The 24,218-nt window shown below is 47.6% G+C and overlaps 1 protein-coding gene and 2 long non-coding RNA genes across 5 annotated transcripts in view; 1 reads left to right on the top strand and 2 right to left on the bottom strand.

Annotated features, from left to right (window-relative positions):
* Positions 1-24,218, bottom strand: part of LOC136174394 (uncharacterized) — a 1,095,937-nt gene that overhangs the window by 540,599 nt on the left and 531,120 nt on the right. The window lies entirely within an intron of this gene.
* The window catches only part of LDLRAD3 (low density lipoprotein receptor class A domain containing 3), a 259,271-nt gene that overhangs the window by 78,473 nt on the left and 156,580 nt on the right, over positions 1-24,218 (top strand). For 2 of the 3 annotated variants that reach the window (XM_065944577.1, XM_065944579.1), the window contains exon 3: positions 177-266. The exons of the other annotated variant lie outside the window; for it this stretch is intronic. In XM_065944577.1, coding sequence (XP_065800649.1) covers positions 177-266 — 90 coding nt within the window. The remainder of the gene's footprint in view (positions 1-176; positions 267-24,218) is intronic. 3 annotated transcript variants of the gene reach the window in all.
* On the bottom strand, positions 704-3,681 carry LOC136174410 (uncharacterized). Its single transcript, XR_010664402.1, has 3 exons — positions 3,575-3,681; positions 2,298-2,419; positions 704-2,076 (listed from the first exon to the last, which is right to left on the bottom strand). It is a non-coding gene; the product is annotated as an uncharacterized lncRNA (long non-coding RNA).

Genomic DNA, 24,218 nt, shown 5'->3' with positions numbered 1-24,218 from the left:
CTACACTTTACTTTAGAGACCTTTTGACACATTCCCACACATGTAGCACCTGTAATTGTTGTTTTATAGGTTACCTACTCTTCCATCCAGTAGATGCGCTGTAATCTAATAATTTCCCTATTGTTGGATGTTTAAGTCTTTTTTGTTTTTTTACTTCTGCTGATCAAACTGTTTAGGGTCCATTAAGGAGCTTATTCATACCCGGAGGACAGAAATACAGAATGGTTTCAGCCAGAGCCGGGATGGCCTGGGCCGAGGTCTCCAGGGTAGGTACCATTTGATCCATCCTTTCAGGGGCTCCCTAGCTAGGGGTGGTCGATTTAGAATCCATGCCACCTTCTTCTGTGTCTTGCTTAGAAGTTACAGGGTTCATTCTCTGATTCTTTGGAACAACCTGGTACTTAACAGGGAGGAGAGTGTTCTCACTTGGGGGAAGGGATCTCCTCTAATGCCCTGTGAAATAGCTTTGGCATTTAGAAGAGAATACACTTCATCAGGGGGTAACCTTTTTCTTTGCAAAGGGTGAGAGAAGGGCCTGGAGAAGTGTGTGCTAGAGGGTTACAAGGCAGAGAGCAGTTAATGCTGTGTCCACAGCAGAAAAAAGATTTTTGTGAGACAGGAAGAAACTTTTTAATTTAAAGGTAGTAATAAAAATTGGGGCAATGGGGAAGGAGAAAAACAGCATCCCACATAGAGGCTGTCCTCTTTTATAGATCACTATTAGCATTTTACAAGTTTGCATTTAGGCTTTTCTCAGTTGTAATCACCAGAGGTATACAACTTTATATTTTGATTTTTTTCCCCGAGTAACATTTTAACATTTCTCTATGTTTTTACAGTGTATTTCTCTATCACTTTTAATGCTTAAACAGTCCATTCATTTGGTATAATATAGTTTATTTACCTATTATTTGGCATTCACATTGTTTGCAGTTTTTCACATAGGGATAATGTTCATGGTTGTGAAATGAGGGTTTATATGACTTTCCCCCTATTTTGAGAAATTTTCTTCAGCTTGATTCTCAGAAGTGCAAATGATTAGGTGAAAGGACAGGAGGTTTTTCTAACTCTTGATCAGACTGCCCACTTGTTCTGCTAACGGTTTGCACCAGCTTGTTCTTCCACTGGCAACATGTGTGACTTCTGGCTTTATTTTAGTCTTGGCAGCATTGGGAAATATCTTTAAAAAATAGTTTTTCTGGTTCGTTTAATATAGTTGAAAACAGTTACATATTTTCATTTTTAAAAATTATCTAAAGTGGTTGATTGTTTTCCCATTCCCCTGTTTACTAGTTGTATTTCTGATCTTGTGAAATATTAATGAGCTAGAATAAATTTCCAACTAGGTTGAGTCATTGAATTTTCTACCTAAAGAGTTTTGAGAATGGAGGCTCATTTGGGGATAGTCTGAGTGTATTTCTGTTCTTAGTTAGTGGAATGCCCTAAATGATTGTTTTATCCAGATTACTTTTCCTTGGAATTAAAGAATAAGAATATGTTTTAAAAAAACATAGAAGTTCCATGAAAGCCCTGATTATGACAAGAGCAATGGCATGCCATTATTTGAGCTTCCTCTGGGCTGCACTATCCAGGCATTTTACATTATAGTAACATGGATTGTTAGAAGCCTGATGAGAAAGGCACTGTTGTTATCTCCGGTTGACTGAGCCATAGAGAGATGATGCAGAACTCGATGGCTGTTCTCAAGAGTAAGTCCTTGTAACCTTTCTCCATCAGAGACCACCAGTGGGTTCATTCAGTCTTTTGTACATGGATCCCTGTTATTCTGCTGAACAGGATTGTACTGTATGTTATCACTACTGATCTACTTCTCAAGAAACTTAGGAAACATCAATAATGTTTTCCTGTAGACAGTCATACCTTGGAGATGGTGTGGTTTCACTTCTAGACCATCTCAGTAAAGTGAGTCACACACATTTTTTGGTTTCCCAGGGCATATGAAAGTTGTGTTTATACTATACTGTAGGCTTCCTCAGTGGCTCAGTGGTAAGGAATCCACCTGCAACGCGGGAGACTCGAGAGACACAGGTTTGATCCCTGGGTCAGGAAGATCTCCTGGAGGAAGAAATAAAAACACACTCTAGTATTCTTGCCAGGAAAATCCCATGGAAAGAGGAACCTGGTGGGCTACAGTCTATAGGGTCGCAAAGAGTCGAACACTACTAAGCAATTGAACAGCAACTGCAGCAGTAGTCTATTAAGCATGCAATAGAATTAAGTCCGAAAATAATGTACATATTTTAATTAAAAAATTAGAATTGCTTTGAACTACTAACCATCATCTGAGCCTTCAGCGAGTTGTAATCTTTTTGCTGGTGAAGCATCTTCCCTAGGCGTTGATGGCTGCTGACTGATCGGGGTTCTGGTTGCTGCAGGTTGGGATGGTTGTGGCAATTTCCTAAAATAAGAAACAGTGTAGTTTGCTGCATTGATTGGCTCTTTCATGAACAATTTCTCTGTAGTGGCAATGCTGTTGCTAGCACTTTATGTACAGAACTTCTTTTAAAAGTGGAGTCAATTCTATCAAACCCTACTGCTGCTTCTTATCAACTAAGTTTATGTAATGTCCTAAGTCCTTTTTCATTATTCAACAACCTTCACAGCATCTTCACCAGGAGTAGATTCCATCTCAAGAGACCACTTTCTTTGCTCATCCATAAGAAAGAACTCCTCACCCTTTATAGTTTTATCATAAGATTGCAGCAGTTCAGTCACATCTTCAGGCTCTGCTTCTAATTTCTAGATCTCTTGATGTTTCCACCACATATGCATTTACTTCCTCCGCTGAATTCTTGAACCCCTCAAGGTCATCCACAAGCGTTGGAATCAACTTCTTTCAAACTCCTGTTAATGTTTATATTTTGACCTTTTCCCATGAATCACGAATACTCTTAATGGAATCTAGACAGGTGAATCCTTCCAGAAGTTTTTCAATTTACTTTTTCCAGATCTATCAGAAGAATCACTGTCTTTGGAAGTTTTAGCCTTATGAAATGTATTTCTTAAAGAACAAGACTCGAAAGTCAAAATGACTCCTTGATCCGTGGGCTGCAGAATGGATATTAACAGGCATGAAAACAACATTAATGTCACTGTTCCATCTCCATCAGAGCTCTTGACTCACCACGTGTGTTGTCAGTGAACAGTAAAGTTTTGAAAGAAATCTTTATTTCTGAGCAGTAGGTCTCAACAGTTGTTTTAAAATATTTAGTAAACAGTGTTGTCAACAAATGTGCTGTCATCCAGGCTTTGTCGTTTCATCGATAGAGCACAGATAGAGTAGACTTAACATTATTCTTAAGGGCCCTGGAATTTTTAATGGTAAGTGGTAAACCTAAAGTCATCAGCTCTTTAGCCCCCTAACAAGAGAGTTAACCTGCCCGTGAAGCTTTGAAGCCAGGCGTTGACTTCTCCTCTGCAGCTATGGAAGTCCTAGATGGCCTCGTCTCATAAATGGTTGTTTTCTCTACACTGAAATTTTATAGTCACCTTTATTCATTATCTGAACTGGATCTTCTGGATAACTTATTGGAGCTTCTACATCAGTACTTACTGTTTCACCTTGCACTTTTGCTATGGAGAGAGCTTCTTTCCTTAAACCTCATGAACTGGCCGCTCTTGGCTTCAGACTTTTCTTCTGCAGCTTCCTCACCTCTCTCAGCCTTCATGGAATTGAGGAGAGTTAGGATTGGACTCTGGATTGGGCTTTGGCTTAAGGGACTGTTGTGGTTGGTTGGGTCTTCTGTCCGGATCGCTACAACTTTCTGCATATCAGCAATAAAGCTGTTTTGCTTTTTTATCATTTGTGTGTTCACTGGAGCAGCACTTTTAATTTCCTTCAAGAACTTTTCCACAGTTTGGCTAATTGTTCGGCACTAGAGGCCTAGCTTTTGGTCTTTTGGCATTCCTTCCTCACCGAGTATAATCATCATTTCTAGGTTTTTGTTTAAAGCGAGAGATTTGTGACTCTCCCTTTCACTTGAACACTTAGAGGTCATTATAAGGTTACTGTTTAACCTGATTTTAATACTGTGTTTCAGGGAATAGGGAGCCTGAGGGCGAGGGAGAGAGATGAGGGAAAGGCCAGTTGGTCTGTGGAGCAGTCAGAACACACATGATATTTGTCAATTAAGTTTGCCCTCTTACCTGGGCATGGTTCATGGAGCCCCAGAACAGTGAGAGGAGTAACATCAAGGATCACTGATGACAGATCAACATAGTAGACACAATAATAATGAAAATGTTACCCCTAACATGTGACAAAGAGATGCAAAGTAAACCAACATGGTTGGGAAAATGGTTTGACACGGGGTTGCCACAAACCTTCAATTTGTGAGAGAGAAAAAAAACAACAACTCAGTATCTGCAAGGGGCAATAAAATGAAATGCAATGAGGCGAGGTATGCTTGTAAATGATTTCTAAAATGGCAACTAGTCTGTGAATCTCTGAAGGAAGAAACTGTACTTTATTACTGCCCCTTGCCATAATAATAAAGCAGAAATCCAAATTTCGAGAACATACATGTGATTTGAAATCAGAGCCTTCAGATCTCCTGCCAGCTTTGTGTTGGATTGCAGCTGACATTTCTCTGTTCTAACCAAGTAGGGGAGAGATCCTGAGATCCCTGTCACAAGGTCATTCATTTTCTTTCTTGAAAAATTGTATCAATCACTGTCTTTGACGCATGTACAGACTTTTAAAATCTCAGGCCATGTGTGTGTGTGTGTGTGTGTGTTGGCAGGGATGGGGATGGGGATAAATTCAAGAATCTCGTCAAATGATAAAATTTTAATGAAACTCCAAATCCAGAGATTTAGAAAAGTAGGTCCAAAAATGGAATTTGAGTTTTCTTTGCTTGTAGTGTTCCCAACCGTTTCTCAAGCATGACTTTTATTTAGTCGGGTGTGACGGCAGAAATCTAGGAGAAAGGGTTGAGAGGGCAAGTTTGAAATAATGATCAGTAAGAAATATCAAAGGGGAGGAAAGCCCAGTCAGAAACTCTTCCTTTTCTTTTCAGGTCTTTCTCACCATCTGACTCTAGATGGTGCCACATATAATGTTTTCTATTAAACCTGGTGCTCCAGGGCAAGCAGAGATGAGGGGGAAAAACCTGGATTCTGAGTCATTCTCCTTGCCAGACTTTAGCAGTAATTCAGCTGTTTTACCAAGGCCCCTCCTGCTTGGCTGGCATGCAGAATGTCCCGGGAATCAGGCAGTTTCCATGGGGTGGGTACAGCTTGCTTCTTCATCTCTCAGGCTGCTCTGTCTTTTCTTAGAGAAGGGGGTGGTGACAGGTGACATGCTGTGACCTGGGGGGTAGCCCGACAGTGATTGGGGAGATGCAACTATGGTGGGAACTAGTCCTCCCTTCAGCTGTGTAAAGGGCAAAGCTGGACAACGCTGTTGTGGGTTCAGCTGTGTCCCCATCCCCACCACCAAGTTCACGTGTTGAAGTCCTATAACCCCAGGACCTCAGAATGTGACCTGGCCATAAAAAAGAACCAAATTTTGCTATTTTCAGCAACATGGATGAACTTGGAGGTCATATGCTACGGGAACTAAGAGAAAGATAAATACTCTGTGATATCACTAATATGTGGAATCTAAAAAATACAACAAACTAGTGAATATCACAGAGAAGAAGCACACTTACAGAATAAGCTAGTGGTTACCAGTGGGGTGGGGGTGCTGCTGCTGCTGCTGTCGCTTCAGCCGTGTCTGACCCTGCGCGACCCCATAGACGGCAGCCCACCAGCCTCCTCTGGCCCTGGGATTCTCCATGCAGGAATGCTGGAGTGGGTTGCCATTTCTTTCTCCAATGCATGCTTGCATGCTAAGTCACTTTAGTCGGGTCCGACCCTGTGCGAGCCCGTAGACGGCAGCCCACCAGGCTCCTCTGTCCACAGGATTCTCTAGACAATACTGGAGTGGGTTGCCATTTCCTTCTCTGGGGGTGGGGATGGGGGTGGGGGATGTAATAGAAGGGTAGGGGATTAAGGGTACAATATAAGGGTACAAATGATTAGGTATAAAATAAGCTACAAGGATATATTATACAACACTTGGGATATCACCAATATGTTCTAATAACTATAAACGGAGTATAACCTTTAGAAACTGTGAATCACTATATTGTACACCTGTAACCTAATACTGTACATCAACTATACTTCAATTAAAAAATGTATTAAAAAGGGACTTCCCTGGTGGTCCAGGGTTTAAGAGTCTGCCTCCAGTACAGGGAACGCCAATCTGATGCCTGATGAGGGAACTAAGATCCCACATGAGGTGGGGCAGCTACGCCCTTGCACCACAACTTCTGCACCCACCCTCTAGAGCCCTCAAGCCGCAGCTACTGAAGATGCCTAGAGCCCAGACCCCTCAACAACAGAAGCCACCGCAATGAGAAGCCTGCGTGCTGCAACCAGAGCAGCCCCCACAAAGCCCGTGCACAGCATCGAAGACCCAGTGCAGCCAAAAATTATACAGAAATTTTAAGAAAAAATATATTAAAAAAAAATTTAAGTAGCATGAAGAAGCAAAAAGAACATGACCTTATTTGGAGATTAAGACCTTTATAAAGGTAATCAGGCTAAACTGAGGTCGTTAGAGTGGGCCGTATCCAATATGCCCCTATAAAAAGGTGGAATTTGAATACCAAGATCCATAAAGAGGGAAGACGATGGGAAGACAGAGAGAGGGTGACCATTTATAAGCCAAGGAGAGAGGCCTGAAACAGCCTTCCCCACAGCCGTCAGAAGGAACCAGCCCTCCTGACACTAGGATTTAACTCATGGCCTCCTGAGCTGGGAGACGACACGTTGTCTGTTGTCGAAGCCACCAAGTTGTTGTCCTTTGTTATGACACTCCTCGCAAACTAACCCAGCCATCTACCCGTCTCTTATTTTTTTTAAAAAGTGTTACATAGTGAGTGACAGATGTCCTACAGCTGTGTAACAGGATGACATTCACAGACATTCCTGCTTCTATTTTTTTTTTAAACAATGTGAAAGTAAAGCTCTTCCTATTATAGGTTCAATTATGTTCCTGCCAAAGACGTGTCCTAGTCCTCACCCCCAGAACCTCTGAATGTGACCTTATATGAAACTGGGATGATGGGGGTGTAATTAGTTAAGATAAGGTCGTACTGGAGTCCGGTGGGCTTTTAATCCAATGTGACTGATGTCCTTGTGAGACGTGCAGAGAGGATATGAGGGAGGAAGGCCACGTGACAGCAGAGGCAGAGATGGGAGCGATGCGGCTGCCAGAGAGGGAATGCCGATAATTGACAGCTGCTCCCAGAGCTAAGAGGAGGTGGGGCGAGAGTCCGCCAAGAGTCTCAGGGGGGAGCGTGGCCCTGCTGACACCTCGACTGTGGGCTTCTGGCCTCCAGAAATGTGAGGGAATACATTTCCGTTGCTCAGAGCCACTCAGTGTGGAGTACTCTGTTGTTGCAGCCCGAGGCATCTAACACACATCCTTCCCAGGGACAAGTCAAGCCGTTTGGGCTGCTGGGGGCCTGCCAGCCCCGTAGGTGTGGGCCTGCTGGTGTCAGCCCCCTGCCACTTGCCTGGCCTCTCTGAGAGCCTCACTCTTCTTTCTGCTGGGGCACACCACCTTGTCACACAATTGAGGCAACCCTTTTTCCTCCAGGTCGTGTAGCTGGCAAGCCATTGTTAAATGCTGAATTTCGAAAGCCTTCTGAAGACCTTGATCTTCAGAAAACGGGAGTCTAGAGAGTAGTGCTGTGGTTAATTCTCTGTCCCTGAAATGCTTCAGAATGAAAACTTACATTCCTCTCCGGCACTCATGATAGAGAAGGAATCCAAGACCTGTGTGTGTGAACGTAGCCCCCTTTCTAACATAGTCATTTTTGCTTGTTTGCGTATTCGTTTAGAAACATCTCAGATCGTTTTAGGCATGGTCGCCACTTCACTCAGTTTCTTTCCTCTCAAATGTGAGACCATAAATCCTGTGGTTAAAAACAGGGGCTTTGGAGGCCAGGGCTTCCTGGATGGCTCAGTGGTAAAGAATCTGCCTGCCAATGCAGGAGATCCTGGAGATGTGGGTTCCATCCCTAAATCAGGAAGATCCCTTAGAAGAGGAAATAGCAACCCACTTCAGTATTCTTGCCTGGGAAATTCCATGGACAGAGGAGCCTGGCAGCTATAGTCCATGGGATCATAAAGAGTTGAACGTGACTGAACGCGCACACACACACACACACACACACACACACACACACACACACACACACACACACACACACACTAGTGTTTGGCCTCCGTTTATGGCCTTTGAGGCTCTGGGCACCGACTTACCTTCCGCTATGGCAATTTCCTCATCCATATAATGCGGATAATAACCCAGGGGTGATAGTTAAAACATTTAATAGGCAGTGTGTCCAGGCCATAATCCAAGTTAGAAACCGAGTGGAGATCAGCACGGCTGACCACAGGGCATTGCTGTCCCTCTTAAATGAGCTAATATACGTGAGGTTCAGAGCTGGGTTTCCGGGCCCCAGTAACACGTTCAGCAAGTGCTAATGGACATTATTTCCTCATGGGTGCCAATGACATGATCCTCAAACCCACGTCTGCAGTGACATTCCTGGCCCTGCCAGCTAAACGTCCAGCCCATCCCTTGCCCTTCTCCCGCAGAGCTGCCCACCCCGTCTCTTCCTGCTTTCGCTTAGAAGCCATAGAAACCCCTTCAAGACTCTGCCTCCAGAGAGTCTTAAACACGCAGTCATCGGCTCTTATGAAATTCTCTCTAGCTTTGAGCTCCAGGGGGCCAGCCAGACACGGAAGCCCCGGTACAAGAGGAGGAAGCAAATCTTTGAGGATCTGAGATGGGCCTGGCAGGCTCACAGGGTCACAGGGAGAGGGACTGGTCAGAGCTCTCCTGCGTTCAGCTGGGAAGCCGTGTCTACACCGCCCTGCACTTGGCCCCCACCCGCCAGAGTGTTCCCAGCTCTGCCCGAGTCCCGCACAATTAAGCACCTAAGTGGATTTTGATGACGGCATTTTGCGGCTCCACTTCAACAGCCTTCTGAAGTCTCTGCCTTCACTCCGTTGGCCTGAAACCTGCGCCGCCTCCCATCAGCCGCCAAAGTCTAGGACTCGTCAAGGTCACATCCTTCCCGGCCCTCCCGCCGCGTCCGGAGGTGCGCGTTGCACACGGTTCCGCTGGCGCTCTCCAGAGGTCGGGATGGCCGTGTAAACTCCCAGCTGGTCAGTCAGCTCCTGAGGGACAGCGTCCCGCTTGTCAGGCTACACTTGACCTGAACACGAATTGACCATATGCTAGCATTTCTGAAAGGGCCCTGGCTGCTGTTCGAAGAAGCCAGCAATTGTACAGTAGATGGAGACATACGGAAGTGCTCCAAAACTCCCTGGATATTTCAGTTGCCTGGAGCTGCTCAAACAAAATATCACAAACCCATGACTTGAAAGAAGAGAAATGCATTCTTTCCCAGGTCTGGAAGCTGAGTGTCCAGAATCAAGATGTCCACAAGGCTGTGTTCTCTCGAGAGGTTCTAGGGGCAGATCCTTCCTTGTTTCATCGCTGGCCACCGTTGGCGTCTTTGACTTGTAGATGAAACACTCCCGTCTCTGCCTCCAGCCTCATGTGGTGTTTGCCCTGTGCACGTGTGTTCTGTGTTCAGACTTCCCTTTGCTTAAAAGGACACACATCGTGGGCTTGGAGTCACCGCTCATCCAGGGTGGCTTCATCTTAACTTGATTATACATATTGCACAAACTCTTGTTCCAAATAAGGTTCCATTCTGGAATTCCAGGACATTAGCCACGTACCATACCGGTCCATATTGACAAGGCAGAGCGTGCAGTGGCCAGCGCCCCCAGGACCAGGCCTGAGCACCCGGCCCCTGTATGCTGTGTGCTGGATGAGTTTTCACTGCCTCCCCTTGGGGTCATTTGATCTTAGTGTTTTACTCCTGCCTCTGTATTTGGTGGTTGTGGAACAGGAGGGCTTCTCAGGCGGCTCCGAAGTAAAGAGCCCACACGCCGACGCAGGAGACACGGGTTTGATCCCTGGGTCGGGAAGATCCCCTGGAAAAGGAAATAGCAACCCACTCTGGTATTCTTGCCTGAAAAATCCCATTGACAGAGGAACCTCTCAGGCTTCCGTCCATGGGGCTGCAAAGAGTCAGACACAAGTGAGTGATCGAAAAACACATGCTCCCATGAAACAGGACCAGGCGTGTCAATAGAACAGCAGTAGGTGGAAAGCCTGGGAGAGTGCTTTATAAGAGAAAATAAATATTTTTTGAGTCAATTATAGAGGTAGTCTTACTTCAGTGAGGTGTCTTTACTTGGCTACTTCCATGATTAAAAAAAAAAAATTACTATGAACTCTAGGTAGTGTGTATGGCAGCCTGGGAAAGTCGTGTGCCTTTAAAAGCCACTGGGGTGGGAGATGCAGCAACTAAACTGATGCCTGTAGCTCTCTGTCTTCCAGTCCACCTGGGAGAAAGCTGGGAGCGCTCCCAGACAGATTGGGCTATAGGCAGCCTTTTTGTTCCTGTGCAAGGACATGAAAAACATGAGCTAGTTGCCAATGTTTCTAAATCAGAAGCTTGCACATAAAACTTAGGATTATCAGGTTTTCTTGGAAAATTAGATTTAGTGTTAGGATACTCTGTGCTCAGAGAACCTTGTTTCCACTCTGCATCTATGGTTTGTGGTTCATTTCACCATCTTGCTCATTCGAAGTTCTTCAGTGTTTAATCCTAAGACACACATCTTTTTACATTTTCAGGTCCCTGAATGTGAGACACCTTTTATAATCAATGGAGTAAGAAAACATGTGTCCTGGTTTAATTGGCAGAGTACTTTTTCTTTCTCAGTTGTATGTAAATTTTGGCATGCCTTATAATTGGTGGTGTCTTAGACTCAGTGACATTGAATTCATTTTCTCTGGTTTGTTAGCATATGGTCTTTCAACCAAAGGAGCTGACCTTTCCAAACAGATAAACATCCCATGAACACATATGTGTTTTCCTTGGGATGCCTGCTCTGCTTGGAGCAGTGCAGAGTGGGAGGGGCCTGGCATTGGGGCCACAGGGCCTCGGTTGAATCCTGACTTTGCAACGTGTGAGCAGTGGGCCCTGGGCAAGCTACTCAGCCTCTGTTTCCTTAAATCCCATGGCATTTTGAGGAGGATTAAATGAGTTTGAAAAGTCTTCAAACTGCTGCTAGTATGAAGTAAGTGCTCAGTAAACAGTAGCTGTGTTCTTATTGTCAGTGTGGGGTCACATTTCTGGCTTAGATCCCAGCTCTGCCCCTGGCTAGTCATTTCACTTCTGGAGCCTTAGTTTCTCCATCTGTAAAATGGGAGCAGGTCTGGACAGACAGCAGACCTGCTGGGCTGGGTATGAGAGTCAGAAGTTCGAGTGCTAATGTCTGGTGCATAGCAGGCGCTTAATAAAATACGCTTTCCCATCGTCTGCCTTCCTCAGCCATGCATGTGCCCTGAAAGGGAGAGTCTCCAGGATTGCCAGAGAATTTTTGATCCAGTTTCCCTGGGGCTCCTTCAGTCATCAAAGAAGGGCTGGAGGATGCTTCCTAGCTTTTACTTTCTAATAGGTTCTCTAAACTTAGGAGGGTGGGCTGTTCTATTTCAGATATACTGGGAATATTCAGGATGGCAGCACATTAGTCACAGTGAGCATTTTCAGAAGACAGAACCCAGAGACCCCACAATGCCCTGTTTTGAGATGTGTGCTGCAAGGCAGCCTAAGATGGGGGAAATGAAAGTTGTTCAGTCCTGTCTGACTCTTCGCGACCCCATGGATCGTAGCCCACCAGGCTCCTCTATCCATGGAGTTCTCCAGGCAAGAATACTGGAGTGGATAGCCGTTCCCTTCTCTGGGAGATCTTCCTAGTCCAGAGATCGAACCCAGGTCTCCTGCATTGCAGGCAGATTCTCTACTGTCTGCACCACCAAGGAAGCCTGTGCCAACTTCAGTGATCTCCAGTCCCCATTGCACCCCCAGAAGCTGAGAGGAATCAGACTGTCTGCCGGAGGTCCTGGTTACTCCTCCCCTGGACCTGCCACAGGAGACCTCAGACTCTCTGGTTAAGCGATGTTGAGTCAGGTCTGTTGAGGTAAGACGTCCTAGAGCCTAAAGAAAGACTGGGAGGAATTTGTCCAATTTACCATCTTCCTGGATTAGAGGAACTTTTTCATTACTGAAGTCATGAAGGCTCCCAGTTCTTAAAGAGTTTTATTTAGTTAAAGCTCCCCCCACCTCATATCCCCGCTGGTGTCCTTCTGATCCTCTTCTCAGGGTGCCAGGGAGGCGCCAACGGTTCTGTCTGCCAGAACCACCCCCCCAGTCCCACCTGGTTCCCTTGGGCCCTCCCAGGTGATGGCAGCTGCCTTTCAGGATCTGCCACTGCTTTCTCGGTAACCGCCAATTTAAATACCAATACTGTCACCAGCTGAGAAGTTAGTGACATGGAGTCATGCTAAAGTCATGTTTCAAATCAACTCTTTTGCACAAATATCAGCTTCACTCCTTCTCACCAATCCTCCCCGCCACTTCCAGAGAACTCTTGTTATTACCGGCGCTGCAGGCTGCCTCTTCCTGCTTGCACGGAGAGAATCTCGATGAAGTGCCCGAGCTGGGAGGGTTTGTGTTCCCGTGTCACTGAACGTGTGGGGCCAGGTTGCCTGGGCCTGTCATTCAGGCGGTGTTCTCGTTGCCAGGACTTGGCTAGAGCCGCAAGATGTCGTCAGCGGTAACAGGCTCCATAATTGCTAATAAAATTTAAATGCCTGCAAAAATCACAGAACGTCAAAAAAAATTTTTTTTTTCCTGGCACATCCAGACAAATCTTGCTGATCCAAGGGAGGCTGTGACTGTGCAGTCTTTTTATTTTTGTTTTTTAATGCAGACTTGCACTTTCATCCGCGATACAACTAGTTTGCAGTTGTCTAATGGCTTTTTAAAAAAAAATTTAGAGACAGATGAAAAAGTAATAATTAAAAGAAGAGGATATGGTGCATTCTTGTAATTCAAATACGTGACCGGAATGGTTCGTTTACTAGTAACATTCAAAGACTAGCTTCAGGATGGTTTACAGCAGGATAAAAAGGGGGCAGAAAATCTTTGAGGTCAGAGGGTTACTGTGCATCCCTCATAAAAAAGCATTTCAGGAATTTTTGGCTTCTGACATCATTACGACCATATCCTTTGTTAAGATCCCAGAAGAGGAAGCCCATAAAATGTAGGAAATGTCTTAGGGCTAAAAAGGCTGTCAGGTTTTCTAGATTCAATAGTTGGAAGAGAAAGGACTGAAAGGGGTTACAAACAGCTGGTCTGTGTCCCACAGCACAGAAAAGCTTAAGGATAACTCTAAATTAGGATGCAGCCTCTGACTTCTTTGCGAAAGTGTCATTTGCATGTTGTCATTGCTCAGTCACTAAGTCATGTCCAGCTTTTTGCCACCCCATGAACTGCAGCATGCCAGGCCTCCCTGCCCCTCACCACATCCCAGAATTTGCCCAAGTTCATGTCCATTGAATCAGTGATGCCATCCAACCACCTCATCCACTGTCATCCCCTTCTCCTCCTGCCTTTAAGTCTTTCCCAGCATCAGGGTCTTTTCTAATGAGTCAGTTCTTTGCATTAGGTGACCCAAGTATTGGAGCTTCAGCCTCAGCATCAGTCCTTCCAATGAGTATTCAGGGTTGATTTCTGTCATCAATGTCCTTCATTTGGGGGGCATTTGGGTGTGGTGGCAGGTAACCAGTGTCCCCAGTTCTCGATGCACTTTAAATATGCAGGGGCCCATGCCATCTTGATTCCTGCTATTTTCTTTTTTATCAGGGGCAAGGGTTGTTGGCCTCTCCATTTCTTTTGGAATCTAGCAGTAAAGCCCATGATCTTTCCTGACCTCCTGAGCGAAGACAAAGTTTTTAGAGGGGGGATTAGGCACTGTTGGACGTCTTGGTGATTCTGGTGAGGAGTCATTTGTGGGCTATTGAGAGCATGACATGCCCTAGAGAGCAGTGTGGGCAGCCCACTTGACCGGTGACTTGATGGCAGTCACCCAGCGTGGTATATTTTTTTTCTCTTGGCTATTTTGTACCTTGCAGCCAACAAGAGGGGAGCCTGCCTGTGGTGGTGGATTAGTTCCCAGGGCTGCTCAAGCCCATCACCATGACCCTGCCGCATGGTTTTCCTATTGAGCCCCTAGCACAGCCTGACCCTTGATGCCCACCCAGACGGTCCCACTGCTCTGTGTCCCAGCCATCCAGAGTGGAGTGCCCTCATATAGAGCACGTACTGTCTCTGCCGCTCGCTGTCTGACAGTAAAAGCCAAACTGGGGTTGTTCCCATTCCCCGCAACTGAGGACCCCAGCCAGTTCGATGCTGGGAAGGGGGCGAGGGGGGAGGTCACGTGCTGTCGTAGTCGGGGCGTGTTTTGGGGCAGAGCAGTGACGGTGCTGTTGCCCGGATGCCCCCTCCCCACCCTGCCATTGCTCAGGGCCCCTCTGAGATGGGAATGGAGGGGAGGCACTGCCTTTGCTCTGCTTCCCCATTTCGCCTCTTGCCTGCAGCGTGCTGGGATGCTGGTTCTAGTGGCGACTCGAGGAAGAATCTGTGCAGCCGCCCTGACTTTGGGGACAGGCCTGGAGTAATAGGTGGGACCTGGGCTCTGCCACTGCGTTATCCAGGTCTGCTGAGATGCTGACACAAGATAAGATGAGTCGTCCCTGAGACTTCCTGGGGGTGGGAGCCAGGGAAGGCAGGGAGGGTGGAGATGGACATTGAGCATTTATGGTGGGAGAGATGGAAGGAAGGAAGGAAAGGAGGGCGGGAGGAGGAGGAGGAAGAAGAGCCAGTGTGGGCCACCAGTGGTTTCGGCCAGGGCCACAGGTGTCCTGATGCAGAAGGCACCTCTTGGCAGCATCCTAGGCCTTGCAGGGGTGGGCAGGTCTCTGCACATCGGCCCTGCCAGGCAGTGGAGGACGGCCCTGGAGAGGTGCAGCTTTAGCCTGAATATGGCCACAGGATCGGGGTGAGGGGGGTGAGTGCAGAAGCCCCCATCAGTCATGCTCTCCTCTTTGGAGAGCCGGTGATGCATTTTCCTGACCCCCACAGCCACTGATGAGCCATGTTCACGCATTCACTAATTTGCTGAACAAACATTCACACAGCACCTACTGTGCGCCCGGCACTTGCTGCCACGGGTCAGGGTGTGGGGGGGATGGAGAACAAGGACATTCCTGTCCTGGGAGAGAACGAAGTCAGCTGAGGTCACTCCACCGAACAGAGTGTCACACGCCGGGAAAAGGGGTGTATCCTGGGTGCTGGCATCCCACAGGGGAGTCCCCCATCTGACCTGGGGCATCCAGGGAGTGTTCTGGGAGAAGCCGCTGCCTAAGCTGAGACTGGAAGGGGAAGGATGAATTAGCCCAGTAAGAGGTGAAGATTCTTGCAGGGAAGGGAAAAGCCTAGCAGGTACAAGAGGGGGCGCTGGCTAATCAGGTCTGCCCGTGGTAATGCTGTGGCTGGTGGGAAGGAGGAGCAAATTTCAGGGGTGTTCAGAGAAGTGTGTCGTGGGGGGCAATCGTGTGGGGCCTTGAGGACATTGACTGTGTGCCTAGTGGTTGAGGGCCTGATGAATCGGTCACATCAACCCCTAATGCTTCCTGCTGTGTGACCCTGGGCAATTTACTTAACCTCTCTGTCCTTCAGGCGCCACATCTGTAAAATGGGTCAGAAGGAATTCCGTTTTACAAGGTTATGAAGATTAGCCCTCTGTAAAGCTATTGGAACCATACTTGTTGCTCAGTAAGTTCAACAAACGTCACTTATTGTTCTTACTAACATTTCCATGCTTTAAATTCTCCTGCTCCGAAGTCCTGGTGGGACCATCCTCAGTGCCTGCCAGCTGTCATCAGTCACCAGACTTATCAGGACGACGTGACTAACACATTTTCTGGATGAATGAAGGAGAGCTTGTAGGGTCATCTCCGTGGCTCAGCAGGAAGCTGCTGCACGTAATACTAACAAGAACAAACAATGAAGAAAGGAACCTCAGCAACTAGTTTTTCTTGAGTGTTCCCTTGAACAGTTGAAGGAGGCTTTAAGCTGTTTCCCATGGGAGGTCCTGGGCTCTTAAGGGACGGACCTTAACCAGTGTCTCCTAAAGTGTGCCTGGTGAGTCACCCGACTCATGCCTTGTGTAGATTTGGGGACCACTAAAAGCCCACTGAAACAGAATCTCTGAGATTGAGGCCCCAGCATCTTTATCTTCCCCAGCAGCCCAGGTGGGTCTTGGACCCACGACATTTTGAGACGCTCTTGTCCTATGATTTATTGAACAGTCTCAGGAAGGAGGCAGTTACTTAGGACAAGTCCTGTCCTGTCAGCCTCTTTCTATGTCAAGGGAGAGGGGGATACCCAGAGCATCCCTCCTGAGAGGCCCAGGCAGATGAGAAGCGTCCCAACTAGTGTGTTGGCCTCAAGAGCAAAACGTTCTGAGTTCTGAGTACTGTGACGGTGATGTGGTTAGTGCTCTGTTTTACTTTTGAGAGGCTTTCATGCATCTTGTCTCCTAAAGAAAGCAGATGGATGGCTCATGCTATCCCAGTTCTACCCATGAAAGAAAATGACTCTATCTGGGCCAGAAATGAAATTTCGAGCAAGAGGTGGCCGGCCTTTGGAAATCTCAGCAAGGAACGCCAACGAGATTAAATCCCCGTTAACAGTGGGTGACTCTGAGAGGCGGGATGATGGATAATTGCTCTTTCCTAACTTCTCATTACTTCTGCATGGGAGGCAGAAGCGTCAAGGTTCAGAGCACATAGGCCCGGTACAAACCTGCTGGGGTTTTTCCTGGGTCCTCTGTATGTCGCGGAAGTTATTGAGGTACTCTGTCCCTCAGTTTCCTCAGCTGTAAAATGAGGAATAATCAAACAGTATCCACCTCAGCAGTAAAGAAGCTGTCTGCCAATGCAGGAATCGTAGGTTTGATCCCTAGGTTGGGAAGATCCTCAGGAGGAGGAAATACCAACCCACTCGAGTATTCTTGCCTGGGAAACCCATGGAAGGAGGAGCCTGGCAGGCTGCAGCCCATGAGGTCTCAGAGCGATGGACACGACTGAGTGAGTGAGCATACACACGCATCGACCTCGGAGACTTTTTGTGTATTTTTTCCAGGAGTTTCATTGTTGGCTTTCCTTAGCATGTTTTCCCCTCTCTCTTCCAAGTTAGATTACATCTGATCTACAATGTTGAACACTCATGAACTATCCTCTCTAGGATGGCTTGTAGTTTTTTTGAGAGATATTCCTCTGGTGCTATAATTTTAAAATTTGTTTTATTTATTTATTAGTTTTAAATTAAATTTTATTGGAGCATAGTTGCTTTACAATGTTGTGTTAGATTCTGCTGTACAGAAAAATGAATTGACTGTACATCTATCCACTCCCTTTTGGACTTCCTTTCCATTTAGGTCTCCACGATGTATTTAGTCGGGTTCCCTGTGCTACACAGTATGTTATCATTAGTTATCTATTTTATGCATAGTATCAATAGTGTAAATGTGTTAATCCCAACTTTACATGAAAAGACCCTGATACTGGGAAAGATTGGGAGCAGGAGGAGAAGGGGACGACAGAGGATGAGATGGCTGGATGGCATCACGGATTCAATGGACATGACTTTGAGTAAACTCCGGGAGTTGGTGATAGACAGGGAGGCCTGGCGTGCTGCGATTCATGGGGTCGCAAAGAGTCGGGCACGACTGAGAGACTGAACTGAACTGAACTGAACTGATACCTGTTAGGTGTTTAGACCGTGCTTGACATTTACTAAGCTCTTGAGAAAAATTAGCCATTATTATTAATCTTTACATACATGCAATAAGAGGTTTTGGGTGATTTAAAAAAATGTATGAAGAGAAAAGCTGCCTGGGTCATAGAAGCTTACATGTGAAGGGTCTAGAAACTCTGCTTAAAGACCTATAGGGATTTGTGAGGATCCAGCTCTCTGGTTTGGGTCTCATTATTTCATCTCTATAGCGAGGGGTGAGGCACTCCCATCACTGTGTCAGCCTGCGCTTCTCAGAGTGCCAGTGGTTAGTGTCCCAGAGGGAGATGGGAGAGCTGGAGAGCTGGAGAGCAAAGGGGCCTTTGGGCTGGGGCCCTTCTCTCTCTGAAAGCAAAGAGCTATACTTCTGCCCATCTCTGCTGCTGCTCAGTCGCTTCAGTTGTGTCTGACTCTGTACGGCCCCAGAGACGGCAGCCCACCAGGCTTCCCCGTCCCTGGGATTCTCCAGGCAAGAACACTGGAGTGGGTTGCCATTCATTTCCTTCTCCAATGCATGAAAGTGAAAAGTGAAAGTGAAGACGCCAGTCACATCTGACTCTTCGAGACCCCATGGACTACAGCCTACCAGGCTCCTCCGTCCACGGGATTTTCCAGGCAAGAGTACTGGAGTGGGTTGCCATTACCTTCTCCGTCTCCCTATCTCTCTCTCTCTTTAAATATCTGGTGGGCTCTGTGTAAGATTTCATTTTCACAGTGGGTCTGCGTTGAGCAGACAGCAAAGAGTTGAATCCCATGGGACCAGATCCTGGAAAAGCCCCTCCCTGCTTTTCATCCCGGCCTTGACATCTGTGATTCCAGAGGCAGCATGGTAATTATCCTTTTCCAGAACAAAGTTCACTTCCAGTGATAATAGCATGGGATTCTCGGAAATTGATTTCTTCTAATGAGCCCAGATCTGCTTTTTGGAGCTCTTTAACGGTAGCCCTGGGCCACCTGAATTCCCTGTTTTTAGACCCGCTCAGGCTTTGGATGTGAGAGTGTGAGTCCCTCTGCCTGTCGAGGAGAAGATGTGAGGGTGTGGTTAGAGTGCTTTTGTGCAGAGGATGGTTGATGCCAGGGACGCCGCTGCTCTGAGAATCAGAGGTGACTGCTGAGCATTGGCCTGTGACAGCAGAACTGACCTGTCCTCGGCTGCATTCAGTTTCCAGGCAATCTCCCTTCAGGGCTGTTGACCTTGGCCACGGGCCATGTGCCATTAGGAGCCAGGCTTTTCCAGTCTCTGTAAGCACTGCCTGGAATCGTATGAGCACCTTCTAAAAGTTGTGGGACCTTCTTTAAAACAGTCACCCTGATGCTGGAGATCAGCCTTACCCACATTCAGAGCCAGGGATGTGGTTCCTGTGGAGTCCATCAAGGCCACAGTCTTCTCATTGCCCTGCAGTGCGTGTTTCAGAAAACATAAACCTTGGATGGTATAATAATGCTCTGATGCAAATCACATCTTGGCGAGTGTGAACAACGATGAAAACAATACACATGTGGGACGAACTTTCCCTGTGCTTTCTCTTGAATGTTCTGCTTCTCATGCCAGGTTTTCCCTCCATGTTCTGCATTTCAAAAATATTTTGTTTTTCATTCCAAACAGTGGGAGTACAAAGGCAGATTTGTTTCATCACTTAATTTGCTAATTCTGCCAGGCTTTTTCTCCTGCCGATGCGCAGTCCTCCTCAAAGTGTTTTATTGAAGGCTGGCCTTTAGGAGAATGACAGAGGCGCAGGGCCGTATTTACCATGTCTGTGTATGGCTGCAGAGGACATGATTAATATCAAAACAAAACAAACAATTTAGAAAACCAAACAGTGCCTCTTTGAATAGCTTCTAGGGTAGGCTGATGGACTGCAACTCAGCAGGGTAGGGAGCTGACCTATCTTTGCTCTTTCTTTCTTCTTTTCTTTCTGTCCTGGGTCTTCGTTGCTCCTGTGGGCTCCCTGGTGTGTAAGCTTCTCCTTGCGGTGGCTTCCCTTGTTGCCGAGCACAGGCTGCAGGGCGCTTGGTCTTCGGTGGTTGCGGCACATGGGTTGAGGTGCCCCATGGCCTGTGGTATCTTCCCAGATCAAGGATCGAACCTGTGTATCCAGCATTGGCAGGCAGATTCTTAACCACTGGACCACCAGGGAAGTCCTTCTATCTTTGTTCTTGACCCTATGTGGGACTTAAGGCATGTGACTTTACTTTTCTGAGCCTTCTTTTCCTTCTAAGTAGAAACCTGCCCTCTAACTTCTGCCCAGAGATGTTAGTTATTTACAGGATTGACATCACGCAGTTTTTTGCTTCCTTTTTGATAGAAATGTGGAACTGGTAAACAACAACAGAGGCTGCTGCTTAAGAAGAATGAAGATGGATGGATACATGGATGAATGGATCAGTGGATGGATGGACGGATGGATCAGTGGGTGGATGGATGGATGGATCAGTGGGTGGATGGATGGACTGAGGGATGAATGGGTCAGTGGATGAATAGTTGGGTGGGTGGATGGATAAATACAGAGACTATCATCCTATAACCACATCCCACTCAGAAGCCTTCCTGCCCTCCTCCCCAGGCTAGACAGATGCCCTGTTTCGTATCCCTTCTCTTCCTTACACTAATAAACAAGTAGATACATTAAAGGGTATTAGGTACTCTCCTCCAGGTGACATTCGAAGTTTCAGGACAGCTAGAAGAGACCCTGCATACATCTCGATCACTGTTATCCCCACTCCAAACCATGTCAGCTCCTGGCACATGAGGGATGTTCGCTACACATTTTTGAATGAACCAGTGAAAGAGCCATGACTAATTACAAGCATGCGTGGGGGCAAATCTTTGCTTGCCTTCCTGTATCCCTCTCCCACTGCTCCTCTCTCAGAGTTCCTTGTCTGTCACCAGGGAGCCAGATGGGACTGCTAAGCTGGAACAGGATTCCTCCCACCAGTAATGCGCGTACACACGCTCGCTCTCTCTATCTCTCCCTCAGGACGTTCAGAGGGGGCATCTGATAGATTTGCTCTAACAGCCTGACCTACCTCCTTTTCCACGTCCTCCATCCTAATTCCTCCTTGTTAATGAGTCAGTTTTCTGAGGGTACATATTCTTCCAGGACCTCTTCCTTCTCTCTGGGCCCCAAGGGCTGTGGCCTCTAGAAGAGCTCTGCCTTTCTCTCTAAGCCTTTGTGTTCAATTCAGTTGCTCGGTTGTGTCCAACTCTTTGCAACCTTATAGACACTCATTATCATCTGAGTCCTTGGATCTTGATATTTTGCTGGGACTTGAAGACCAGTGGCAGAGGCTAGCTAGTGAGGGCTTCCACGTGCAGAAACGGGGTGCCTGGCAGCTTCGGGGCTGCTCCATTTAATTCCAGGCCTTAGGGGCACTCACTGTGCGTAGCACAGCCCCAGGGGAGCGGCAGAAGCACTGTGGCATTCCTGGGCTTTAGTGTTCTCGTCTATAAAGCGACTGGGTCATTCCCACACCCCCTTCAACTATAGATGTCTGTGATTTAAAATAGAACGTTCTCCTCCCTGTGAAAATACAGAAGGACTTTCTGACATGTGGGCGTACACATGGAGGACTGGATTTAGGCCAGTTTAGGCTTAGGTGGGATGGTGGAGATTTCAGGTGAGCCTGTAATGTAGGGGCTCTGGAGTCAGACCCTGGAACTTATATGTGGTCACCAAGTACTGTGGCCGGTGCTCAGCTTGGATGGTCTCATTCAGTCCTCACCCCTGCCCACCCCCGCCCCAAGTAAGTCCTATTAGATCTCCATTTTACAGATGAGGACTGAGGCTTAGAGAATTAAGAAATTGACCAAGGCGCTTGTGTGGTCCTGCGGAATTCTGAAAGCAGACCTTGAGGCGTGAGTGAGCAGGTGGACGGCTCTGCTGTGCTGCCCCCTGCAGGTAAGGGCCTGCAATGCAGCTCTGTACAGAGAGGTTTTAGGGTTCAGGTGGAGCTGCCCGCCTCCCTTGGGTTCCTTGCAGAGGGAGTGCAGACTGAATGTCCTGGACAACACTTTCCCATGCTGCAAAAAAGATAATGTTTTAAGTGTTTGTATCATCCCTGCCATTGTTCTGGAGGATGCAGCAGGGGCCTGAAGCATCAGAACCCATACGGGGTTCTATCGGCAGTCTCTTGTTGACTTTGTAAATATCAACGGCAGGAAAATATCAGGAGACTCTGCCCTAAATGTGTATGGATGAGGGTGACTGGGTACCTGTCCCCATACCCCTAAGACCCTCTCTCCTTTCCAGTCCAGAACTGCTCAAGCATTATATATATTGGAAAGGCATGGAGATCTTGGTAAAATACAGATTCTGGTTCAGTGGGCCTGGGGTGAGGCTAACTGAATTTCTAGCTGTTAGTCTGAATTTCTAACAACCCCCCAGGAAGTTGCTGATACTGCTGGCCCAAGGTCTACACTTGGAGCAGAGAGGGCCCCAGGGTCCCAGGCTGGCTGTGTCAGAATGACCCGGAGTCCTCAGTAAGCAGCTCCACGGGACCTTCGTGAGAGAGTCCCATGAGCAGGTCTAGGATGGGATCCCGGCAGCTGCAGGTGCTCCTGGGACCGCAGTGTGAAGAGCACTGCCCAGCTCAGTGGTTCCTTAGACTCTGGTCATTGGAGTTCCTAGGGGCCACTTGCGGAAAGACTGGTTCTTAATTAAGGTGGCTCTTAATTCCCCAGGTGCATCTGACCTTCTGACGCACTCAGGTTTGGGACTTACTTATCTTCAGTCTCCCCTGGCCCCAAACTCTGTCTCCAGCTAGAGTCCTGCCAGCCCCTGCTCTGTCTTTCTCCTTCATTGTGTTTCTTTGGCCCTCTGCCATCTGACTTTTGCATCTGCTACAGTAGGGAATTTGCTCTGGGGAAGGTCACCAGGAATCTCCTAGTTGTCAGATCTGGCAGGTGTCAATATCCGACTCTACCTGACCTCGAGCAGCATTCAGCATCTTTGACCTCATCCTCTTCTTCCCTCCTTTGCTCCCCGGGGTTCCACCCCCACCTCCTTCTCCCTCACAGAGAGCCTCCTGGGGTCTGCTTCCCTGCATCATCATTCTCCCAGAAATGATCCCATCCTTCCCATGTAATACATCCTCCCTTGGTGATCTCATCCACTCCCACAAACTAGTGATGCCTGAATACTAATCTCCTAAATGGTCTTCCTAAACCACACATCAGGTCACGTTACTGCTCTCTGACTTAAGATGGGAAGCAGAGGATTCCAGCACCACCAGCCTGGGCTCAGACCCTGACTCTGCCACTTGCCAGCCAAGGAATCTTGTGCAGGCCATTGAACCTCCTTAGCTGCGGTTTTCTCATCTGGAGGCAGGGATGAAGGGTCTTTAGTAGGTGGAGTGACCAGTTATACAGTGAGAACTCACAGATGCCGCTTTGAGTTCATTTTATTCATTAATGATAAGGGATGTGAATACCAGCAGCCTCTAGCAGCTCCCAGGTCGCGCATGGGATCAAATGAGACTCTGAAGTGTCTCTGGCCTGACCCTCCTCCTCCACCCCTCCTTCCAGGCTCACACCCCCGCGCCTTTGCACGTCCTCTTTCCCCTCTATGTCTCCACATGAGGCACAGCATTGGAGCTCCCATGGAGCCCCCCTGGGAGCTAAGGGCCATGTCCTCCTTTGTGCTTCTGCCCAGTCTCAGGGGTTCTTCTGATGCCTGGGTCCTGCTGTACCCACTTGACTTGCTTTTATGTCCGTGTTCTTGTCAGACTCTTTCGGTCACAGCTGCCTCCCTGGCACTGGGTGTGGCCAGCATTCTCCGTGGACTATGGTGCTCACCGTGGAATGAATGAATGTTTGAGTGACAGTGACATCTAGAGTAGCCTGTTGGTGTGGAGGGCAAACCCTCAGAACATGCGAGATGATCTTAACTCGTTGTGGACAGAAACTTAGGGGTCATTCTTGGGACTTCTCTTTTATCGGCTGCCCCCTTTCCCTAATCTAGTCCAATGGCGAGCCTGGGCATCTCTGCCTCTGAAGCAGTGAATCTCAGCCAGGGGTGATATTGACCCCCAGGGTCAATGTCTGGGGGTGTTTTTGTTTGTCATAACTGGAGGTGCTTCTGGCATTTGGGGAGTGGAGAGCATGGATGCTCTGACACATCCTACAGTTCTCGGGACAGCCCTCCTTCCAAAGAATTCTCCAGCCCCAATGTCAAGAGTGCTGAGGTTGAGACATCCTGGTCTAGAGGGTTCTGGGTCTGCTCACCATCTTACCCACTCCCACAAGACGGGCCACCGCCTTGGATGGTCTCCCTGCCTTTTCCTCCACGCCCTCCATCCCCTCTCCACTAGGCAGCCGGGTGATCTTTTAGAGATACATCAGGGACG

Source organism: Muntiacus reevesi, chromosome 9, assembly GCF_963930625.1.
Source record: "Muntiacus reevesi chromosome 9, mMunRee1.1, whole genome shotgun sequence".
NCBI lineage: Eukaryota > Metazoa > Chordata > Mammalia > Artiodactyla > Cervidae > Muntiacus > Muntiacus reevesi.
The sequence above is the reverse complement of the archived record's forward strand: the minus strand, read 5'-3'. Positions and strand labels throughout refer to the sequence as shown.